Source organism: Bubalus kerabau, chromosome 21 (assembly GCF_029407905.1).
Source record: "Bubalus kerabau isolate K-KA32 ecotype Philippines breed swamp buffalo chromosome 21, PCC_UOA_SB_1v2, whole genome shotgun sequence".
Lineage (NCBI taxonomy): Eukaryota > Metazoa > Chordata > Mammalia > Artiodactyla > Bovidae > Bubalus > Bubalus kerabau.
Genome location: NC_073644.1, coordinates 7487386 through 7512501, shown reverse-complemented (window position 1 = coordinate 7512501; position 25116 = coordinate 7487386). Strand labels below are relative to the sequence as shown.

At 45.4% G+C, this 25116-nt stretch overlaps 1 protein-coding gene across 4 annotated transcripts in view; it reads right to left on the bottom strand.

Moving 5' to 3' along the window:
* Positions 1–21038: 21038 nt before the first annotated feature.
* Positions 21039–25116, bottom strand: part of FBXO15 (F-box protein 15) — a 37333-nt gene continuing 33255 nt past the window's right edge. For 3 of the 4 annotated variants that reach the window (XM_055558975.1, XM_055558978.1, XM_055558977.1), the window contains 2 exons: positions 22579–22703; positions 21039–21417 (listed from right to left, as the gene is read on the bottom strand). In XM_055558975.1, the coding sequence (XP_055414950.1) occupies positions 21148–21417; positions 22579–22703 (395 nt within the window). In that variant the 3' untranslated portion in view covers positions 21039–21147. The remainder of the gene's footprint in view (positions 21418–22578; positions 22704–25116) is intronic. The other variant, XM_055558979.1, reaches the window with a different exon arrangement.

Sequence of the window (25116 nt, the reverse complement as noted above, 5' to 3'; positions counted from 1 at the left end):
TCATTCACCTGGAAACCAGGATGACCATGAGACCCCGAGTACCAAAGCCACAGGCCACCCCTGCCCGTCCCACCGCCATCTCGGGGGTCGTGCTGACAGGCATAGAGAAGCCGAAGAAAGCTTCTCTGTGGCTCTAAAGTGACCCTCCCAAGTCCCTTTGTCAGCTTTGGGTATAACCGAGCTACAGCTTGAATCACAAATCATTTTTTTAAACTGGATGTTCTTTCACCATCTTTAAATATAATTCTTTCTTTGAGTCGCTTATTCTGGATAATGCAAAACCATAAAATCTGGAACCAGAAGATGTGGGCTCAACTCCTGGCTTTATCACTTTCTGTCTCTGTGATGGGAAGTGACTTAATCTCCCTGGATCTCTATCTCCTCCTTTAAAAATAGAGAGGACAGTAATGTCAAGCAACTATTTCCCTTGCTACCTACTTTCCAAAGCCTTTGCCAAGTGCCCAAGATGGAATTAGTTTGAGCGGCCCTTGGTTTATTTCTCTGTCATAACAGGAGACCCTGAGATGGCTAATTTCAGGTGTTGATTGGACTGGGACACAGGTTCAAAGACAATTAGTCAAACATGATTCTGCCTGTGTCATGAAGATGTTTCTGGATGCAGTGAACATTGGAACCAGAACACTGAGTAAAGTGGATGGGCCTCCCCGTGAGGCTGGGCCTCATACAGTCCCTGGAAGCCTGTACAGAGCAAAGGAGCAACCCTCCACCGACTGCCTGCCTTTGCATTGGAACATTGGTTTTCCCCCAGCCTTTGGACTCGAACTGAAACATCAGCTCTTTCTGGGTCTTGACCCTGGGGATTTGCAGGTCTTGGGCCATCTCCACCTCCATAATCATATGAGTTAATTCTCTATTATATAATCCCTTTTTGTATAAGTGCCTATCCTACCAGTTCTATTTCTCCAGAGAACCCTGACTAATAGACACGGTCTGTTATAATTCTCTGTGCATTCTGGTTTTTTCCATCAGCCTGTGAGGGCTTCGAGGGCAGTGACTGTCTCACAGTTACAAGCACACAGCATAACCCTGCCCCAGAGCAACTGTTCAATAAACGTCCAATGAATAAATGACTGTCTTTCATATAAATAAAATAGTCATAAGTACTTTGAAAATGGTACATACAACTCTACACAAGAATTAGACCTTTCTCCATATCAGTCCCCAAACTCACTCTTCCTGGAGAAAATCAAATCAAACTGAGATTCACTTATTCTAATCTTTTCGATACTCCATTAATCTTGACTCTTTGATAATGAAGGATCGCCTCTTATGGGTGTGGCACTGTTCCAGGCACCAAGGCAAATGATGCAGACAAGATCCTTGAGAGTCCATTCTAGTCGGGAGGCGAGAAGCAAACTTTAAACAAGTAAACGCATAAGTAAACGAGATGGTCAGCAGTAATGACCGGACCCCCGAAGCAAGCAATGCGGCTGTCCTGGGTGTAGGGGCCACATTCTCTTGGACCATCAGCTTCCCGCTAATGAGAACCCTCTTCTGTTTTTCCCAGTATTTCCTGAGCCCAATTTCAGTTCCTTCCACCTCAGAAAGGAGCTTTAAGCAAAGTCTGATTTCATTCAAATTAATTGTTCTTAAACAGAATATTGATCACATTAATCTCTTGCTTAAAAAGCTGTGTTGGTTTCCCTTTTTCTACAGAAAAATGTCCAAATGCCTTATTGGCATTTCTCTGCAGTTTGTTCTAAAATTGTCTCATTTTTCCAGCTTGTTTGTCTTTGGATTTGCTGCCCAAATTCACTTTCGTGAACACCCGCTCCCTCACCCCCAAGCCACCAGAACACCCTTCTCACTTCCTCTGACCTTCATGTCCACCCATCAGCAGAGTCCATCATTTAAGATCCAGATAAATGATCTTTGATATCCATTACCTTCCTCATAAATATTAATCCTTTCCCTTCATGGCTAGAAGAAAACATCTACCCCTCCAAGGCTCATAGCACTTGGTCGAAAAATCCCTTATGGCATTTTTCTGGCTTTCCCTGGTATTATCATTTTTAGGGACATCTCACACCCTCCATCTGGATTATTATTTCCTTGGAAGAACAAATTGTTTTATCCAATTATGTTTTTCCCATAGTCCAGTACAAAATAGTGTTCAATAAACATCTGCTGAATAGATGAGTTTGGTGAATAAACAAATGACCCAGCAAATAAAGATGAAGCAGTCCAAACTTTTTTGTATTTTTCTACTTCAACTGCTGATATTTTATTTATAATAAGTCATATAGATACACGAATCACTCCTTATGAAGTCTGGTAATAAGTAGTCATCGCAGAAGTTCTGAAAGTAAGAATAACTTCTTCTTATCAAGACTGATCATTTTGGTGACAATACAGAAAATTATGTGCTGGGCATAATTATGAGCCATTTCCTACAACAAAACCTTAAGTAATTTTGAAGTTCTGTTTTACAAAAAAAATTTAAGTTTTTGACTCTGGTCAAAACTTGTACAATTACCAGGTAACACTTCCTGGCAATAAGACACCCACGACTCTAAAGGTAGCATCAGGGTTTGAACATCCCTCCAGGTGCCAGGATGTGTAGCCCAGTGGACGGTCAGCATGGTGGTGATGCTGCCTTAGGTCATGGGGCCCCAGGGGGCAACCACATGGTCCCCAGGGGACCACAGCCCCATGAGGAACCCTTGACAAGACCCGGAGAACTTCTCAGCTCTGCATCTGCTGCCACACAGGATCATCAACAAGTAAAATACTCAAGGCATAAACTTTTGGGATATTTTGTTTCACAACATGAGATAATTGATGTGTTGCCTATAAATAAGGAATGAGCTGGGAAAGACTGAAGGCAAAAGGAGAAGGGGACAGCAGAGGATGAGATGGTTAGATGGCATCACTGATTCGCTGGCTATGAATCTGAGGGAAATCCGGGAGATAGTGAAGGACAGGGGAGCCTGGTGTGTTATAGTCCATGGGGTCACAAAGAGTTGGATGGACATGACTTAGCAACTGAACAACAACAAAGAAATATGCAGAAAAATACATACTTGCATTCATGACAGTTTACTTAAAAGCTGAAAACTAGGTATACATTTGGTAGTACGAATGCGTGTGTGCTCAGTCACTTCAGTAGCATCCGACTCTCTGCAACTCTATGGACGTAGCCCACCAGGCTCCTCTGGCCATGGGAGTCTCCAGGCAAGAATACTGGAGTGGGTTGGCATTTCCTCCTCCAGGGGATCTTCCCAACCTAGGGATCGTACCTGAGTCCCTATGTCGCCTGCTTTGGTAGGCGGGTTCTTTACCACTAGTGTTATGAATAGATGATCCCAAAAAGGTAAGGAGCATCACCATTTAGGTGAATTAAAGACACAAAAATCACCATCTATTTGACAAAGATAAATGTATATTTAAGGGTAATCAACAAGAATAAGGATCTACTAGGGTGAAAACAGGTGATGATGGGTAACAGTTTCATAATACAACATGAAGTAATGCAGGTAACAGAATGACGCCTTGGAGTAAAACCCAGAAAGGGGCATGTATGGACCCATTGCAAACCTGTTATCATCTGAGGAATGAGGCTAACCTAACTCTCTGCCAATAGAAACAAAAATGACTGCTTTTTGAGGGATGCTGACCTTAGATTCCTTTGCAATTATCTTTAAGTTCTCAATCCACGTTAAAGAAACCAGAACTAGAAACCACAGTTGATGGACTGTGCTGTGGTTTATGCAAGAAACACAACACAGACTTGCAACCTGCACTCAGAGAAGAAACCTGGAACTTACTCAAACCCATGTCCATCACGTCGGTGATGCCATCCAACCATCTCATCCTCTGTTGTCCGCTTCTCCTCCCGCCTTCAATCTTTCCCAGCATCAGGGTCTTTTCTAATGAGTCAGCTCTTTGCATCAGGTGGCCAAAGTATTGGAGTTTCAGGTTCTGCATCAGTCCTTCCAGTGAATATTCAGGGCTGATCTCCTTTGGGATGGACTGGTTGGATCTCCTTGCAGTCCAAGGGACTCTCAAGAGTCTTCTCCAACACCACAGTTCAAAAGCATCAATTCTTTGGTGCTCAGCTTTCTTTATGGTCCAACTCTCACATCCATGCATGACTACTGGAAAAACCATAGCTTTTCTTCAGTTAACTACCCAAATATCAGATAGCTTCCGGTTATGGGTTTCTTCTGTGCTGGTTATTGTACAGCGTGCAGAATTTGAGGTTTTCAACTGTGTCTTGTCTCTGTGGCAGGATCCGATCTATGCCCTGAAGAAAATGGGACCTTTAGAATGCATTTTCCTGTCCTTCGCCATTTCCTGGAGTTTGCTCAAACTCGTGTCCACTGAGTCAGTGATGCTATCTAAACATCTCATCCTCTGCCGCCCCCTTTTCTCTCCTACAGGCAAAGTGCCAAGGTGGAGGGTAAAGATGCTTTCCTTTGGGGTCTAAAACTCCTCAATCTATACCTTTTGTGGGAATCCTTCCCCCTTGGGTGCCCCTCAAGCCCAGCTCAGCTGACCTCTCTGTCCTTCTTTTCCCCACACCAACCACCTTGTGGGTCTTGCAAATGATGGATATTCTACCTTTCCCATGCTCCTGCTAAAACACGTGATCAAAATAAGGCCACCAACTTTGATTTATCAAATGCTTTTTTATCTTCCCCAAGGCACCTGCCCACTGGCATCCTTGCATTTATTCTTCCCAGGGGCCTTAGGGCCCTCTGAGTCACAGTGAGCAAATAGTGATGAGAACCAAAGGCCATGTCAAAGGAAAAAATGGAGACAGTGGATAATAAAGCTATAAATGCAAAGCTTTGGGACTTCACCATCCAAGACATCTATTGGCTTTTCAAATATTAAATAGCAATTATCTCCTCAACCTGCATTAAGTACAAGAAGGTTAAAAAAAGCTTGCCAAGCTGGTAAAAACAGGCCACTGTATGTTCAGAAGTAACAGCCAGGAACATGCTGCCCAGTAAACCAATTCAGGCTGTGGCTGCAAACTAACAATGGATTCATGCATTTGTTCATTAAGTAAATTACATTTTTATTGGGCATTTACTGTGTGCCAGGCACTGTGGTTTATAAGGGCTCCAGGGGAAGGGAAGCTGCTCAAATATCTCATCTGCCTCTCCCCTTCAGCAATGCTCTTCCTCCAACGCTGGACCAAGCCTCCCAGCTGCACCCAGAAACAGATGTGGTAACTGACCCTGCCTGTGGGGAGCCAGCACCCCAATTCTAGCATCAGCTTATACTGCATTTGCAGTAGGAATGGCTGGTGAATGGGAGAGGGAGCCCTAGGAGCTTCAGAAATCTAGGGGCAGATATTAGATGTTTTCCAATATTTTAATCTAAGCTCCCATCTTTCTACTGCAGGGTTGTTGTTGTTCAGCCGCTGAGTCGAGTCTGACTCTTCGTGGTCCCATGGACTGCAGCACGCCAGGCTGCCCTGTCCTTCACCATCTCCTGGAGTGTGCTCAGACTCATGTCCATTGATTTGGTAATGCCATCCAAGCATCTCATCCTCTGTCATCCCCTTCTCCTCCTGCCCTCAATCTTGCCCAGCACCAGGGTCTTTTCCAATGAATCAGCTCTTCTCATCAGGTGGCCAAAGTATTGGAGCTTCAGCTTCAACATCAGTCCTTCCAATGAATATCCAGGGTTGATTTCCTTTAGGATTGATTGATTTGATCTCCTTGCAGTCCAGGGGACTCTCAAGAGTCTTCTCCAGCACCACAATTCAAAAGCATCAATTCCTCACTGCTCAGCTCTCTTTATGGTCCAACTCTCACATCCGTACATGACTACTGGAAAACCAGAGCTTTGACGATGCAGACCTGTGTCAGGGAAGTGATGTCTCTGCTTTTTAATATGCTGTCTAGGTTTGTCATAGCTTTCCTTCCAAGGAGCAAGCGTGTTTTAATTGCATGGCTGCAGTCATCGTCCTCAGTGATTTTGGAGCCCAAGAAAATAAGGTCTGTCATTGTTCTCACTTTTTCCCTTTCCAGTAGAGTCCTATTTTCAGAACTCATTTCAAGATTCCTGAACTGATGCAAATGCCCTTGAAATGCATCTCTAACTAGAGCAGCAGGAACTGAGTCACGGTGTGGCGTTCACAGCAAGCCCACTGATTCATCCGTCACCTAAACTGGCACCTAGTAAGGATGGGCCCCAGGTGGCTCAGGGCAGCTCTTGTCTTCATGAGGTTTTGTAGCTCTTCCCAGTCGTACCTGGAAGTGACAGCAGAGTTCTGAGTGTGATCTAAGTTCTGATCTAAGGACCAGTCATACACCACTGGTCATCTGCTCACAGCAGGATTACACCTGGTTTTGCATCCATTCTAAAGCTACGTGGAGTCATTTCTTCAAAGAACAAGGGACCTAGTGTGGTCTAATATGTGATAATCTCATGTACAGAGCAAAAGACATCACAGCAATCTCATTGCCCTCTTGTTGGACAATCTGTATAAATTTATATCCTCAAACTCAGATCACAGACACCTCCTCAATCCAGTCATTCTATTTGTTATGTTCACATCCTTTATTCAGACTTTCAGGTGTGAGGGATTGGCATGGAAGGGCTGGGGGAGGGGGCTGTCTGAAGGTCAGAGGTCTGTTCTTTCACAGTGTTCTTCAGAATTTCCAGCTGATGCAGGAAATGAGATTACAGGTGTATGTATATTTACATCTCCCTGCAGGAGAGGAGGGGATATATGTACATATATAGCTGATTCACTTCATATACAGCTAATGCAACGCTGTAAAGTAGCTATACTCCAGTTAAAAACTAATAAATGCATACACATATATCTCTTTACAAAAATAAAAAAAATAAAGCCTTCAAACTTTACATAAACTACAATCAGGAAATCACTATGTAGTATGTCTATGAAATATGATACGTCCTTAATAAAGAACAGTAGAGATCTTAAAATCTAACATACATAGGTGATGGATAATAGATGCATAGATAGATAGATATGGTTGGAGATATGATTATATATATTGATGACAGTTTTAACTGACATATGAAATATTTCAAGCATAGTCACTTGGTCACTTCTTACTATTTTGCCATATTGTCTTTATATCACTGTTTTGTGAAGAATTCTCAGTCCCTTAACCCTTTCCATCTCTCTCTACCCAAATTTAACCACTTATTTGAAGTTTATTATTCTTATGCATGTTTTTAATGCCTTAAAGGCATTTTTCTATGAATGTATACTTCCAAAAATACATGCAGGTTGGTTGTAAATGTTTTTAAATGTTATATAAATTGTACCATATTCTCATGCTATGTCTATGAGATTTATTCATGTTCATGCATATAGCTCTGATTCATTCATTTTAACTGGTGTATTGTGTTATATTTTATGCATATACCCAATATTTTGTTCATTTTCCTATTGATGGACACACAGGATTTTTCCAATTTTTCCAATGGTGCTATCACAAATAGCACCATTATAAATATTAAGCATCTCTCTTTGTGCACTAGTCTCCCTTCCACACATACTGAGAAATGGAATTGCTAAATTGTTGTTGTTCAGTCACTCAGTCATGTCCAACTCTCTGCAACCCCATGGACTGTAGCACACCAGACCTCCCTGTCCTTCACCATCTCCTGGAGTCCACCCAAAGTCATGTCCATTGAATCAGTGATGCCACCCAACCATCTTGTCCTCTGTTGTCCCCTTCCCCTCCTGCCCTCAATCTTTCCCAGCATCAGGGTCTTTTCTAAGACCCTTAGAATTGCTAAATTATAGAGACTGAAATATTTAAAATTATGAGAAATGCAAAATTACTTTCCAAAGTGGTTGTATCAACCACCAGCAGACCATATGCGTTTCTAGTCTCCACGTTCTCACCAAGACTTGGAGTTGTCAGATCTTGTCATCTCTGCCAACTGGAGGAGTGTGAGCTGGTACCTCACTTGGGTTTTATTTGAAGTTCCCCGATGATGCAGATCTCCGTTCATGTGTTCAGTGTCGACCTGCAGTCCCTCTCCTGTGACTTTTCTGTCTATAGTGCTTCCCAGGTGGCTCAGTGGTAAAGAATCTGCCTGCCAATGCAGGAGCCACAGGAGACACAGGTTCCCTCCCTGAGTCAGGAAGACCTCCTGGAGGAGGAAATAGCAACCTACTCCAGTATCCCTGCCTGGGAAATCCCATGGACAGAGGAGCCTGGTGGGCTACAGTCTATGGATTTGCAAAGAGTCAGATATCTGTCTATACCCTTTGTTAATTTCTATCAAGTTTCTGGTCTTCAGCTTATTGCTTTGAAGGAGTTTTAATATATTAAATATAATTAAAATATTTAAGTATATTTGCTTAAATATATGTAAACATTCATATTAAATAAATACTTTAATATATTTATCAGTTATATGCTTTACAAACCTCTCACAATCTTTGATTTGTCTTCTCATTTTTTTATGAATGGAAGTTTTGCTTACAGACAATTGATTTAATCCTCATTTTCTCCTATGGCTTGTATTTTTTATGCTTTTCATTTAAAATCCATCCCTATACTGAGGTTAGATATTCTCTGATATTTTCATTTCAAATTTTAAAGTTTGCTTATGTCTTTGGTCTACCTAGGATATATTTTTGTGCAGATTGTCTAATTTTAATTCTGATTTTTTGCAAATGGGTATCCTATAGTCCCAGTACCATTTATTGAATAGTCCATATTCCCCACCTGATTTATATGGCTACCTTGCCATTAAGTTGCGTCCATTGCACATTATTTTGCTTCTGTGTTCTCAATCTTGTGTGTTTATAAATCAAGGTTTTGCCCTTGAGCTAGTTCCCACACTGTTTTAATTACTGTAGCTACAAAATAAATCTTCAAAGCATCTCCCGCTACCTGCTTCTTCAGACTTGTCTTCTCCATTCTTAAACTCGCCGCTTTCCACATGGCTTTTTAATTAGCTTATAAAGTAAAACTTTTTTTCTTGCAATTAGATTTCAATGGTATTGAATTTATAGATTAATTTATTGGGAATTGACATTATTAAGAGTCAGTCTTTCCATGTATAAAAGTGATAACTATTTATTTACATTTCTATTGATGTGTTTTGAGAGAGTTGTAAGATTTTTCCAGAAAGGTCTTACATATCCTTGGTTGGGTGTTTTCCCCAAGTACCATATAGTTTGTTTTTATTTGGGTGAATTTGGAGGGCAATTACAATAAAGCATTATTTAATTAAACTTTCTGATTGTTGGTTTTTAAAGGAATTAAATTGATTTTGACACATAGATATTTTTTCAGAAGCCTTAATGAAGTTTCTAATTTTAATAACTCTTCAGTGGGTTAGTGTGGGTTTTTTATGTAGAAAGTCATATCATTTACCAATAACAGTCTGATTACTTCTTTCTGGTCCTTATTCATTGTTTCCCCTTTTTCCAGTCCTACTGGCATGCCTTGGACCTCCACCCAAAGCATTCACACAAAGTTCACAGATGGACAAAAGTAAAGCATTCAGCAATGGATGTTTAGATTATTAAAGTATGAGGACAAATAAGAATGTGATAACCTAAAAGTCAGGACAGTGGTTATCTTTAGGGAAAAGAGAAGGTGTTTTGATGGGAAAGGCCCTGAGGACTCAGGGGCTGTGGCAGTATTGGGTGAGGGTCAGTCATGATTTTGAATTACAGTAATTATCAATCTGTGCATTTTTCCTTTATGCAATTTCTATATGTGTGCTACAATTTACAATTTTAAAAATGTTTTTAATTAGGAATGAATTGGACAGCATTCTCTGTCTTCATATGCTCTAGAACATTCTGTTGACAGCTAGTGGTACTCTCTGGCCCTTGAATATAATGCAAAAAAGCAGATTTAAATAGTTTGAACTTCGCTGCTTTTAAAAAAAATATATGGGGTTTTGATTACTGATTGATTTTTTAATGATTACATTCTATTAACATGTTCCATTTCTTATTGAATGAACTTCTGCTATATTTTTCTAAAAACTTCTTTTCTGTTGAACTAGATTAGTTCCTAATGTTCTCATGTTTGTGAGTTTCTGTCATATTGGTACTTCCGTCCACTTTTCCATTGCTATTGTTCTCTGTACCTGCCCCTCTGAGGGTTATTTTTATTTTTCTGTTTGTACTTTGTTGTATACTTTCAAAAGTTCTTACCAAAAGTGTGTATTTCTTTTATAATCCATAACAATCTAAAAAGTCTATTTCAATTTGGGGAGGAAAAACAGTCAAACGTTTGAGAATTCTTTCATAATGTGAAAAAGCACCTCACCAAAAAAATCTCTCCCTAATGTACCTACTTCACAGTCTAGCATTTCACAAGTCAGGTTTGTTTAAAATGTACTTCTGTGCAGAAAAGGGGCTTCCCAGGTGGTGCAGTGGTAAAGAACCCGCCTGCCAGAAAGAGACGTAAAAGACAGGGGGTGCCATCCCTGGGTCGGGCAGATCTTCTGGAGGGGAGCACCATAAACCCCTCCAGTATTCTTGCCTGGAGAATCCCAGGACAGAGGAGCCTGGCGGGCTACAGTCCGTGGGGTCTCACGGAGTCAGACACCACTGAGCACGCCGCGCATATGAGCTCAGTTGATCTCCTGTGTTGAGCTGCAGAGAAATATCAGTGAAAACATCAAACTCATAGGTCAACATTTAACTGCCAATTTCTTTGTCACACCTCGCACACCCACAGGCTGTCAGGCTCACAATCTCTTCTTCATCTTCCGCACCATCTGGTATTAATAGACGGTAGGACACTTCTGCGGTGACCGGAGAGGGGGTGCATCAGCTGTGAGGTTCCCAGGTGGTGAAAACAGGACTTACCGCAATGTCCCATAGGAAATTTCATCCCAGTTACATACATCTTCCAGAGAACAGCTGTGGCTGAGGAATTTCACAAAAGCCACGTTCCCCCAAAACGAAGCCATTAACTCCTCTGGACATCCATGGCGGTAAAACGTGCTGGGAGGGCAGATCTCCAGCACTCATTTGCTTCTAAAAATAACTTGCTTCATCCCATAAAAAAGCACTGCTTTTCTAATGGATATTAGCGGTTTAATTGTTTGAGTCAAGCGGGGCGAGGATGGTAATTGCATTCACTTCTACAAATGCACTTGGACTGGACATAAGTTGACTGCTCTGTGAGGGATGACATCATCATGTATCTTGCCCTTGGCAAACTTTAAAGAAGACTGGAGGCTTCATCAGCTCCTCGTGCCCTGTCTGCGGGCTTTAGGAGGGCGCTCTCCCGGTCAGCATCCTCTTCTAGACGCCCCCCTCAAGGTCATTCTGAAGGTGAACCGCAGAGTTGGAACCAGGATACAACACCCTCCACGCCTGCGCCGGGGCCCAGATGGTTCCTGTAAACACTGCAGCCACAGCGCCATCACGATGCTCTCAACTTCCTAAAATGGGACGTGCTCAGCTGCCTTCTGCCTCCCTCGTCCACACGGCTGATGCCTCCCTCTCCAGTTCTCCTGGTTCTGTGGCTGAGGAGGAAGGAGAGAATGACGCGGCAGGCTCAGTGCCATCTGCAGCTGCGTGTTATATATATATCGGATTTCCGATCCCAAGGTGGGCATCACTGACTTCCTCCTATGAACAACTTCGCGAAGATTCCAGTTCAGCAAGCGGAGAACAGAGCTAGGAGCCTGGCTTTCATTCCTGGGGAGTTTTTGACTCCCTCATTGAAAGCTGTCCGGGAACTCTCATTCGAACTCTGAGAATTTCAGCCTTATCTTTGAGTTAAGTAGATGTGGAAAGGTGAAAACAGAGAAATTACTGTTAGAATCATAGACAAATTTTATTCCAGGCTGCAATGGAGTAAATGCTGTAAAGAGACAGGTAAAAAGTTGCACCCGCTCTGTACTAATTATCTGTTGTGTTGAATGGAACAACTTGGGCGAGGGGACAGTTTGAACAGAAGCAGCTCTCTCTCCTCTATCTAACAGCTGTGGCCTCTCCTGTGTTTCTCAGCACTGGACCGTATCGTCCCCCCGGACTTTCTAAGGGCACACACCGTTGGGTCCACTGGGATTCCTCCACTCACCACCAGGTGATCTGTCAGACTTGACACTGCAGGTGAATCCCTGGTGGCCTTGATCTACAGCTCAGAGCTCTCAGGAAATACTTTCCCAGAAAATTATTCCAGGTGGTGCTAGTGGTCAAGAACCCACTTGTCCATGCAGGAGACGTAAGAGGTGAAGGTTTGATTCCTGGGTCGGGAGGATCCCTTGGAGAAGGGGATAGCAACCCACTCCAGTATTCTAGTCTGGAGAAGTCCATAGACAGAGGAGCCTGGTGGGCTACAGTCCATGAGGTCACAAAGAGTCAGACACAACTGAGCAGCTAACACTTCCACTTTCCCTCTGTATTCCGTCCAAGGATCCATACTCAAGTCCTGTCATGGGGCCAGGTTTCAGTCCCAAACAGAACATTCAGGGAATAAATTCCTCCATGGCCCAACCATCCACAGATTGGCGGGGGGGACATGCCGCCCACAGAAGTAATGTTCCCTGTTGCGATTAGGTTTTAACATAAATCACAATGACGGAGATGCATGGTTACACTTCCTAATGTAACAACGCCCTTGGGGAATAAATGTGACGGTGACATAAATCCGTGAGATGACATCACGCTGCTCTTTGCCTCCGGAATGAAACTTTTAACCTTTTCCTAATACCAGTGTGGAAAGGTTTTCCATTTTTGTTCTACCCTATGAAACAAAGTTTCACCAGCTGGCAACTTTTTCCTACAGAAAGCTTTGAGAATCTCTTTAAATAGTAGTTACAGGACTCCCCCGGTGGTCTAGTGGTTAAGAATTGACCCGCCAATGAGGGGACACAGGTTTGATCCCTAGTCCGGGAAAATCCCACTTGCCACGGAGCACCTAAGCCCGTGCGCCCCAACTACCGCAGCCTCCGGCTCCAGAGCCTGTGCGCCACGAGAAGTCGGCACTGCGCAAGCGCATAGTAGCCCCACCCTTCCGCGACTAGGGAAAGCTTGCCTGCGGCAACGAACACCCAGCACATCCAAAAATAAATAAAACAACAGTTTTTTTTTTAATTGTTAAAGTAGTTATAAATGTACCATAATCATCTTCTCCTGCAAGAAAAGGGCGTGTCCAGCTGGCGATCCGGCATCAGGCCGGCCTGTCGGGGCCGCATGAAGAGCACGTCGTGAACTGAAGCATCAGCTCCGCCACCAAGCTGCTATAGAAACAAACCTCTCTCACCTGACCGTTCGCTCCACTTAAGCAGAATGGAGATCATCGGGGCAAATGAGCAATTTAGCAGTGGAACCGTAGCCAACAGAATCTTATCACATAAAGGATCTCCTTCTGGGAAAATGGGTGGATGGCGTTTATAAATCTAAGTGGTTCGAGATACCACTTAGTATCTTGTTCCATGACAAGTGCAATTTCTTCCGCCCTAACCGGAGGCAAGAGGTCAATGTGCATTGGAAAAGCACAAGAACTAGGGACTACAGACCTCCACTGGGGTGTAGGCTGTATGTAGATAAAAGATCAAATAATTTTTATTGCAGGCTCCATAGTCCAGTGACATCAGAATTTAACAGCACGCTGCAGTGAAGAGGTACTCGACACATTAAATCAATACAGAATGTTTTCACCCCATCATTTTAACCCTGAGGGTGTTTAGACTCTATTCACCAATAAAAACATTTCCCTTAGAATTTAGCAACATTAAATGCCATTAAACTAGCATAATTCTTGATCAGCTTTCTAGAGCACACAAGAAAACTGTGTGCATTTTTTCACTTTCATCAGGAGCAATCCCTTTCCATACATATTTCACTGCACAAATTTAATTTCCTGATTTTTTGAGTCCCTATCAAATTTAACAAATTAACATTTTTTTTTTTTGCCACTAAGCATTTTCTTACAAGCTCATTATTTCTTCCAAGTCTAACGTTCTTATGTGAAGATTTAGCTACTATCAGTTGTATTTTGGGTTTTCTATTTCTACCAAGTCTGAATTTTCCTAATAACGTATGCAATCAAAACATCACTGCAGCTGAAATGGTCAAGTCCAGATATTCTGCTTTATTTATGCATACATTATATAAATAGACTTCCCTTTTTTCTCATGGGCATAATCATCCATGAGTGACTGAAATCCCCTTAGTAGCTCAGATTACTCCTCAGCTTTCTTTGATTGATGCTTTGAGACCTGCCTCGGCTTCCCTGTAAAAGCCACCCCGGGAGGACCCAGTGGAAATCAGGCTGACTCTGGGCATCTCTAGAGGGGAGGGGACTATGGCCAATGAGTGACATTTCTCTTCTCTACAGGTACTCAGAGGCAGGCGTTGGCATGACACGGGGAGGGATGCTCAGCATGAGTTATCAGGAAAGGGACTATGTTCCCTTGACAATGAGGATCGTGTTTCTAAGAGTTCAAAAGGGTGCCTGAGTCCAGTGCCTCTCAGTGACCTCAACACACTGAAATACTGCCCAGGCTGTCTTTTGAAAATAGTGGTTGTCATTGTTGTTGTTTAGTCACTAAGTTGTGTCTGACCCTTTTGTGACCCCATGAACTGTAGCCGGCCAGGGTCCTCTGTCCGTGGGATTCCCCAGGCAAGAATACTGGAGTGGGTTGCCATTCCCTTCTCCAGGGAATCTTCCTGACCCAGGGATTGAACCCAAGTCCCCTTCCTTGGCAGGTGGATTCTTTACACTGAGCCACCAGGGAAGCTCCTCATACTGTCTCCCAGAGCTTTCTTATTTTGCTGTTCACATTTTCATCTACAGTCTAGCAGGGATGTGTTTCTGGGTGTGGTGTAGTGGGTCCACTTTTCTTTCCTCCAGACAGTCACCTAGTCATCCCAGCATCAGCCATTAAAGCCCACTCTTCTCCTCTGCTCTGAGCCACCTATACCATCAAACTTGTCTCTGAGTTCTGTTTATCTGTTCTTGCCTTGCACCAAAGGGCAGCCTCATACCTCCTGGCTTTACACCAAGCCCTCCTCGTGGTACAGCAGGCCCTGCCTCCCTGGCTTCTTCACAGTGACTGAGTTACTCTCAGTCTTTCCATTGGTATATACTGGTTTCACTGATTTAAGGCATCAGTTCAGTTCAGTTCAGTTCACTCAGTTGTGTCCCACTCTTTGCGACCCCATGGACTGCAACACACCAAGCTTCCCTGTCCATCACCAACTCCTGGAGTTTACTCAAACTCATGTCCATTGAGTCAGTGATGCCATCCAACCATCTCATCCTCTGTTGTCCCCTTCTCTTCCTGCCTTCAATCTTTCCCAGCATCAGGGTCTTTTCCAATGAGTCAGCTCTTCACATCAGGTGGCCAAAGTACTGGAGATTCAGCTTCAGCATCAGTCCTTCCAACATTCAGGACTGATCTCCTTAGGATGGACTGGTTGGATCCCCTTGCAATCCAAGGGACTCTCAAGAGTCTTCTCCAACACCACAGTTCAAAGGCATCAGTTCTTCGGCACTCAGCTTTCTTCAAGGTCCAACTCTCTATCTATACATGACCACTGGAAAAACCACAGCTTTGACTAGACAGACCTTTATTGGCAAAGTAACATCTCTGCTTTTTAATATGCTGTCTAGGTTGGTCTTAACTTTTCTTCCAAGGCATGAAATGGGTGTACAAAATTCTTTCCAATTTAAATGTCTGCTTCAGGAAAGGCATAACTCTTTTAAACAGCTGTATCCTTGGATTAGGCAGAAATGGCTTCATTATATATATTTATTTACATGATGCTAACTACCTACCTGATGACATTTTATCAGGTCTTACATGTCCCTGATGGTCCTTCTGCCTCCCAGAGCCACAGGACATGTGGTATAACATAGAACACGTACACGGCACCAGTTAAGGCACCAGCTCCAGAAAGGGGCGATTCACGGCTGTGTGTACCTGTGGGTATTTACCCTCTGAGCCTCGGCTCCTTACTGTATGAGGTCATCATCGTACCATCTGCCCCACAGGTTTATTAAAAAGCTACAAGTAAAGCTTGTTGCACAGTGCCTGGCACACAGTAAGCTCCGGCTCTTTAGTGAAAGTTTTTATTATTAATCGTGGTGAATGTCTCAGTTTCTCCCCAGGCAGCATTACGTCAGGGAGCGAGCACAAGTGTTTCATCTCGAGTCCGCGGACACTTTCCTGAAGCAGACATTTACAATGAATGTATTCCGAACACCCATTTCACTGTGACATACCTCTATGTCAATCAGCAAACAGGCACACTCGCCCTCGGGGCAGGTCCCGGGGTAGTTCACTGTGTCCCCCTCAAGGGTGGAGAGAGAAGTCAGAGGGTACTCAGGCCAGTTGTCGGGGCTGAGGCCGGGCCAGTTCAGGAAGACTCTAAGATCCGACATTTGGAGAGCAATTCCCAGTTTCTACACATTCTCAGAGCAGGCACGCATCTTGCGCGTCCTTTTCCAGAGCAGAGCATTGTGTTACGTGGACCTGAAATGGAGGATGTGTGAGCCCGAGGCCCCCAAGGCCTGGTCCTCACACTCCGCCAGAGGCAGGGCCCCTCCGTAGCCGCCCTGTTAGCCCATCGAGGCCCCAGACCAGCCCACTCTTCACCCAACCTCCAGGCTGTAGCAGATGCTCTGCTGAGCTGCCTGGACGGCACCTCTGTGTTCTACCACCATCCCCCAACCCTGTTCCTCTGGGTGTGCTCTTTCAGCCCCAGGGGTGTCCGCAGCCCAGGATATGCCTAGCAGGAGCTCATAGAAAATCCGGGTGTTATTCCTTGAAGCCCCAGGAGACCACAGACGACGTCCTATGCCAAAGCTGGATGCTGTATTATTCCACAGGCGAAACGCACCCGGTGCGTAGGACCAACACGTGCCTGCAGTTTTTAAAGGCACATTTCTTTACAAAGACTGGAAAAACACTTTATACACAGTGATCTTCCCATGTAAGCATTTTCTTTCTGCAGCAATTATAATCATTAGACTCATAGAGAGATGTTAATAAGAACAATAGACAACTATCAAGTCACTATAAAATCCATCTTGGCCAAGGTCAGTTGAACAATTGATGCTTTCAAACTGGTGCTGGGGAAGACTCTTGAGAGTCCCTTGGACAGCGAGGACATCAAATCAGTCAGTCCTAAAGGAAATTAACCCTGAACATTCATTGGAAGGGCTGCTGCTGAAGCTCCAATACTTTGGCCACCTGATGTGAAGAGCTGACTCATTGGAAAAGACCCTGATGCTGGGAAAGATTGAAGGCAGGAGGAGAAAGGGACGACAGAGGATGAGATGGTTGGATGGCATCACTGACTCAACGGACATGAGCTTGAGCAAACTCAGGGAGATGGTGATGGTCAGGGAAGCAGGCCTGGCGGGCTGCAGTCCACGGGGTCGCAAAAAGTTGGACACGACTGAGTGACTAAACAAGGTCAGTCAGATCTTTGGTCTGATTTTGAATCGGACAAAATCTTACACATGGAGTACACTTGAAATAAAAGTATGTCCCTCTGACTGCACGCCTGTGGGAGGTACATTTCTCTGCATGTAACTCATGCTTGCTTCCTTTGCCAACTGCATAGTGAAGAGTTTGCACCTGTTACTTTACTTGAATTGATTGAGCTCCATGAGCCCTGCTTCTTATTCCACTTTGTATTTAAAATATTCCAGCATAATAGATTCTCCTGCTTTACAGACAAAAAGACTTTCCCTCTGACAAGGCAGTATGATTAGTAAATGTTTTTTTTTTTTCATGGCTGTTAATGTAACCTCAATGCATATAATACTAAGATGGGCCAGTCCCCAGTAGGGCTAAATTATTTACATCAGGCATTATCTGTGGACATTCACAATGTACAGAACTAATACAGATTTGCATGTTAATCCTTGAGAAATCCACCATCCCCTATGTCCATTTCTACAGCCACGATGTAGCGTCCGGCACGGCAGGCACCTGCAGTGGCGGGGAGGGGGCTCCCAGTGGCCCAGGTGGGGTGAAGAGGCTGCACTCGCAGGGGCAGGGGGCACAGGGGCTCTGGCAGAGTGAAAAGGGTTTCCTCCAGGCAGGGCACCCAGCCACAGTGCAGCAGACCAGCGGGGAGGAGGGGTGTCTGGCGTGGGGAGGGGGCAGAGGGGCCGGGGGGGCCGTCAGGAGACTGGGTCCAGGTGTGGCCTTTCCAGGTTCCTCCACTGTGGACTCATCCTCTCCTCCAAGACTGTGAGTCCCTCGTTTCTCATCACTCTGTCACCCACAAACTCAGCACCAACGCATGAGTCTTGCTGTGATTCTGCCAAAGAGTGAAGGTGGAAACTGTTTTGAAAACTGAAATTGATAACCCTAGAGACTTGGGTGCAGGCTTGCAGACTGCAGCCTGGGGACGATTCGGCTTGCACCTGCTCAGGTAAATCAAGGCTCTGCAGAACATGGGCTCCTCCCCTGCAGGCAGCCCAGAGCTGACTTCACGCTCGGTCGCACAGCTGAGTGGATGCAGCAGACACCATATGCTCCACAAATGCCGAAGCCACCACTGGGCCCTTCACAGACAGTCTGCCAGCCCACCTTAGAGAAAGACTGCACTTGCAAAGCAGCTATGGAATGTCTTATATGGAGCTAGAAAAGGAATCCGTATACAGTATAAACCTGGTCATCACCATCAAAAAAGATTAAATAGAAGGGTTGAAAAAGAAAACCGAGACACTGTTACAGAAAGCAGAACAAAGGACTAAGAGACAGAAGGTGGAAAAGATAAGAAATCAGAGGATCCACCCAGAAAGGATGACAGTAGATTAATAAAAGGAACGGAAAAATAGGATAGAGAAAATGACTGACATTTTTAATGCACAGCTGAAGTGCACAAATTCTTAGATTAAAATGACCCATAATGAAGGATAAAGACCTACTTCAAAATACATAATCTTGAGATTTCAAAACACGAAGCATAAATTTCAAAAGTTTCCAGAAAGAAGAGAAAAACTACAGACCAGACACAAAGCAAGATCCACCCAAATGGCATTAGATACTCACGGACAACCACAGGATAAACGCTCAAGAAAAGATGTCTCCAAAGCTCTAAGAGAAAATATTCTACTTCCTACAATTTTTCCCCAGTTAAACTATCAGATAGTTTTCAGAAATTCATGGACCTCAAATGCATCTCCCGTGGCACTTCCTTCGAGACCTACAGGAAAACCTGCGCCACTGAAGAGAAGATGTGCAGCTGACCCCAGAACAACGTGGGTCTGAACCGTGTGGGTCCACAGACACTTGGGCTTTTTCCCACAGTTACTACTATTCCGCTGCTCGATCTGAGGTTGGGTGAATCAGCAGATTCTGAGGAAGGCAGGACAGGGAGGGCCAACTTTATACTATACTCCAATTTTCAACTACGTAGAGGGTCCACACAAGCGTTGTTCAAGGCTCAACTTTAAATCAAGAATGAAGACAAGATTCCATGGACAGGATGCACACAGGAGACTTCTCAGGATGAGGGCTGTCCAGGAAGGCTGGACAGAGAAGTTTAGATTGAAGCAAACAGAGACAGAACTCAGGGGATGAGCCTAGTGGGAAGACACAGTAGAACTTAAGAGAGTATTTGACATATTTAAGCCTGCGTGGGTGGTGGTGGAGGTGGGATACACTGAAACACTAGCCAACACGTGCAACACTGGACAGACCTTTAAGGAAAACTTGAGGCTCATTGAAAACCCATGCAAGTCAACAAAAGAAGGCAATTACTAATCCAAGAAAAATAAAAGGCTATAGAAGAGAGACGCCTCACCAGGAGCAATATTACATAGTAACAAATCACAACAACGGATTTTACGTTGCAGGAATTATCTGGTATGATGCAAGAGGGGAGATGGCTGGTTTAACAGAGAGATATTTTATCGACCATTAGTCAATAGATGCTAAAATCAACAAAGCCAGAATCAGCTACAGATTTTTACTTAGGAATATGGAGATAAACGAGAAGAAAGAGCTACCCTCAGCTAAACATTCTCTCAGACCCATGAAAGGGCAAGTGGGGGCAAGGGTGAGTCTTCCAGCCTCACCTGGTGGTGAACACAGGGCTTTGATGAGACGCCAGGACTGTCGGTGCCTCACCGGCCCCGCCCTCTAACCTTCCCTTCCACCTCTAACCTTCCCTTCCATCGTTGGCTCAGATGGGAAGGACTCGCTCACCTGCCAATCCCTGCCTCCAGCAAGCTCCCCCCACTGCTGGTATGCCCCTCAGAGTAGTTTCCATGGATGTGCAAACAGCTGAGAACGGATGGAGCCTGGTGTGCACTAGCGGACCAGCCGCCTGTGATGCAGAAAGTTCTGTAACTGTGAGCCCCCACGGTGCTGCCAACGTCAAGTACCCAGGGCTCCCCGTTCCATTCCGGTGCTGTCCAGCTGGGGAAAGGAGAGCGGCCCTCTTTCCCCAGCTCGACCTACTTCCAACGCCACAGACGCAGAGCTGCTGTCTGAATGGCACGTGCGCCACACTTCTCTCTTCTAAGGAATGACAGTTTCTTCAGATGATTACACATGCGTCTTTCCTTCTGAAGCAGGTCATTTGTCTATTTTACTTTCCTTTATTGAATACTAATGTGGCTGCTAAATGCCATGAATACAGCACTTTCTAATCCTAATGAATACCATGAAGTTCAGATTTAAATGTGTTTCCTTATTTGGGTTTCTAACCTATAAAGAAAGAATCCTATGTATCCAATATACACAGTGATCACATGATCTTTACCCAACACACACACACACCCCCACACACACTCACACATACATACAGTGGTCACATGATCTTCACCCAACACACACCCACACACACCGCCTTTAAAAAGATCAGGTCACATGATCTTTATTCTACACACACACACACACCCCCCCCAAGTGAAAACTTACCAGTTTCCAGTCTCATCCATTTTCTTGCATTTTAAAGTGCAAAGGCAGGAGAAGAGTAAATATTTCCCTTTTTCATTGTATGTGAATTTCCACTGTGATGTGCTTCCGTGTTTTTAAAATGTAACTTAATCTTCTATACGTTAACTTTAAAATGACCCAGGAATCATAACTTATAATGTGAAATAAGAAGATACTGAACAGACCAGTGCTTTATTTTAACTCACGACAAAAACCAGGAACAAAACCAGTTAGTCCGATGAAAACAAACAGCAATAATAATTTGCCACCAATTGCTACCGCTTAGTATTGTGTCCCAAACCACTGGTTTACTTTTGCCAACCGCAGGTAGAGGGCCAGGCTGACGATGAAGTACTCCTCCGTCTCCTCGACCCACACCAGCTCCATGTGCAGCCTTCCTTCCGAATCCGAGTAGTCCACATAGTACGCCTCCCCCAAGAAATTAGGGCCGTCGGAGGGCCCGGGGCAGCATCGCACACACACCGGGGAACTGAAGCACCAGAAGGGCTTCCCGTACTCCTCCAGAAGAGTTACGTCCATTATAGAGCAACTCTACAAAATAAACACAAACATTCATAAGTGGCAAGGATAAAAATCCCAGTTAGACCTGGGGAGATATGGAGCCTCCTCGTCATGAAGGACTAAGTGAAAGAGGAGGGAGAAGAGGAAAGAGAACAAAATCACAGGAGGCGGGAACATGCAGAGAGTGCACTTCCTGACCCCTTAAGTCTGCCGGGTTGATAGTCTGCCTTTCCTGGTCCTCAAGATCTACTGTGATTTCAACGTTCTCATACTGTTTCTGTAAGACTCACCTGAACCCATTTTAAAAAGCCAGGCCTGTGCTCCTGAAGAAACGGAACAATATTCTTTTGTGTACGACAGATCTTTGCTGAAGCTTAAATACCTGTTTACACGTACAATTAATAAAACATCTCCTCACAGCAAAGAGCAAGTGGACCAAGGGAGACGCCTTAGTGATAATGAAGTGGTCTTCATGCTCGGCGACAACGCGGCTCTTGCCTCAGTCATCACCCCTCACCCCTGTGACGAGACGAGGCTTCCGTGCTCCTAGGCAGGATAAAGCCTAGCTCACTGGGTTCTTCTGCATCCACAGCAGAACCGTCCCATGTAAATCTAGTTCACCCCACAAAATACAGAAGGAGAGGAGTGAGAACCAGGGCGCCCACGGGCACAGGGGTCACCAGAGGAGCCAGACTGTGCGAGACCCACCCTCCTCTGCCACCCCAGCCCCACAGCAAGCCTCCCCGCTGTGCGGCTGGTTTGTGACAGAGGCAAACTCCGATTTAACTGTTCAAGGAAATATCTGTATGCTGGAACAGAACTGCAATATACTTTAAATGGGTGTATGAGTAAGACGTTTTTGAGTAAATGCAACTTGCCTGGTGCAACCTAGAGCTCCACTCTTTCTCCATAAAACAAACAGCCAAAGGGCATCGAGGGAGCGCAGGGGGTGCAATCAACACCGCTAAGAAACGGTGCTGAGTGCAGCCCACCCACCTCGCTCAGTGGAAAACAAAAGGCGCTCAGTAAGCGCTGGATAAGTCAATCAACTGATGGTCAGCGGTAAGAAGACGTGCACAGCTCTTCCGACACCAGAACAATCAATCTAGGACTTTCAACGCAGCATCACACATACACATCATCAGACACATTAATTATACAGAGACCGAGTAGTTTAAGGAAAAAAATTACCTTTATACAGCCATCAAAACTATTAGTTTTCCAAGAAAGGCCAACTTTTCCAATAAGAGGTAGGTGTTCTGTGTTATTTTTAAAACTTATCACAGTGAGCTTCATGTATTCATTTTCAAGGTATCCTGAAAAGATTGAAGATTTTTAAAATTACTATATAGAAACCAATGCAGGACGACAGGTCAAGATTCCTCGGGTCAGCCACTACAAGGAAGCCTCGTGGATCTAAGAGCTGGGTTTGGGGATGGAAGGAAAGACAGACCCTGGCGTCTGGCTGAGGCCAGGGCACCACCATCTGCACCTGCATTCCCAAGACAGAGAAATGAGCGTGTCTCACCGGGGAGATGGGGAGACCCCTGGAGTGAACCCAGATAGCACCCTGTCACCATGGAGAGGCCGCTGAGAGGCAGGGGTTCCACTGATCTGATAAAACAAAACAGCAAGGAAAGTGGGGAAACAGAGCTGTGGAGCTTAAGAAAACAGGGGCCAGAAAGTGCACAGAAAGGGAAGGAGAGACGTCCAGAGAAAGGAGCCAGGAGGGCAGGTGACTGTGGACGTGGTCAGGGAAGGAGCCCCCACACGGTGTCTCCTCACAAGCGCATAAATGAGCAGAAATCCCGGCCCACACGGACCAGCGCTGAGACGAGAGCCCAGGCCACGAGGACCAACGCTGAGCGGCCTGCAAGCAGCCTGACCACCAGGGCCGTCACGGTGGGGCTGCACGCATGCCTGGGGGCCTGCAGGGCCGCTGACCCTCCTGCACCCACTGTAATGCATCCTGCTAAGGCTGCATCAGCCAGGACAGGGTCAAGGGCCTTCACTCGCACATGAGCTTTCTTCAGAGGCCACACCTGCCCGAGCGTGCGATGTGAGTCATGGGCCAGCATTGGGAGGAGAGCCAGGAAGAGCACAAGCTCTCTGACCCCACGCCGTTTCATTCACAGGACAAGAGAAAGCCAAAGCTGAGCTGTCATGGGAGCCAGAGTCCCGTTCTGGGAACACGGCACAGTGTCCTCACATAGGCGCAACCGAAAGATCGGAAGCAGGGCACAAGCTCTGAGCAGGAGTCCCATCGGGCAGTGCCGCTCCAGCTCTGCGGGGCAGCCCAGGTCCCTGCTCGCCAGCTTCTCCAGCAAGGCCTCGGGGGAGCCGGGGCAACGCCATCCTGCCCAGCAGATGTGGCCCTGCTCACACCCGTGTCACTGCACAGCCACACGGGGGACTGCCGGCCAGTCCGCGGGCCACGACAGAAAGCAGACTCCAAGGTACCATAGCCAGCGACGGCTCAGTGACATCCGTCAGAGTTGATAAACATGAAATCTCTCCAGGAAGCGAGGACCGCTGCTCTTCCGTCATCACCAGACATCCTCCCTGTAGACCAGCAATGTGGCTCTTCACAGTCAGCGCTCTCCCCACCGACCCTGGCAACCGCTTCCATCTCTGAGACGGAACAAGGGGAAGCTCTCTCTCCATGTAAGCAATCTGCACACAGGACGCAGGTGTGAAGGTGAGTGTACATAAAACGGGTCATGCTTCTGAGTATTTCCTGCACACCAAGCATAAGTTAAGCACTTTGTGCACAGCAGCTTAAAAGAAGCTTAAAAGAACAGCCTAGAACAGGACTACTAATTAGACACTGTGCTTCTCTGAGCTCATAGCTGAGAAAGCAGAGAGGCAAACAGCGCCCTCTCTGAGGCCACACAGCAGGGAAGCAGCAGAAATGCGACCCAGACCATGTTCTGTGTCTACGACATGTTAGAATAGATTAAAATGGATACGAAATCAGGGAAACAGGATCTCCCATTGGTTTACATACTAGCTGAAAATGTATAATGTGGATTTAGATTCTCAAGAGGCTTTGTTTTCATTTTACTACCAACAGAGTAGAAAGTATGAATGCACAGACCAGACGTGCTGGGGAACCAGCTGCAGCCCCCCAACCATGGCTGATCCCCTGGGCTCTCTGCCTGCTGCCCCAGCTCTCCTGTGACCGGGGGTAAGTGGCCTAGCTCCTGACTGGGGCGCGTCCCGGCTCGCCTGGGTCAGTGTGAGCAGCGACGGGGGCAGAGAAGGGAAAGCTGCCTTGACGGGTGGGGCCAGGGGCACAGGCAGCACTCTGTGGTCAGCTCCTGGGGTGACAGGGTGACGCTCTCACGGGAGAAGCCACAGCTCTCCAGGGAGACTGTGAGCCAACACATCCTCATTAAACTCCTGTGATGCTTAAATCTTGCAGAATAAACTGTTGTTGGATCCTGTCTAACCTTAACGTGCCAACATATAAAGGCCACCCCCAAAACGCAGCGAAATACAACACAAGGCTCACTACCCTTGGCTTCCAGGACATACGCTTACAAGCACGAAATCTAAGAGTCGTAAGGACTTCATTTCAAACCCTGCCCAGGCATTTCCTAGCAGTATGACCATGGTCAAGTTCCAAGCCAATCAAAATGAGATATGAACAGAAAGTACTTTATAAAGCTGTGTGATTAATGGAACTAACAGTAAATAGCAACATTAGAGGATGGGTCCTTATAAATG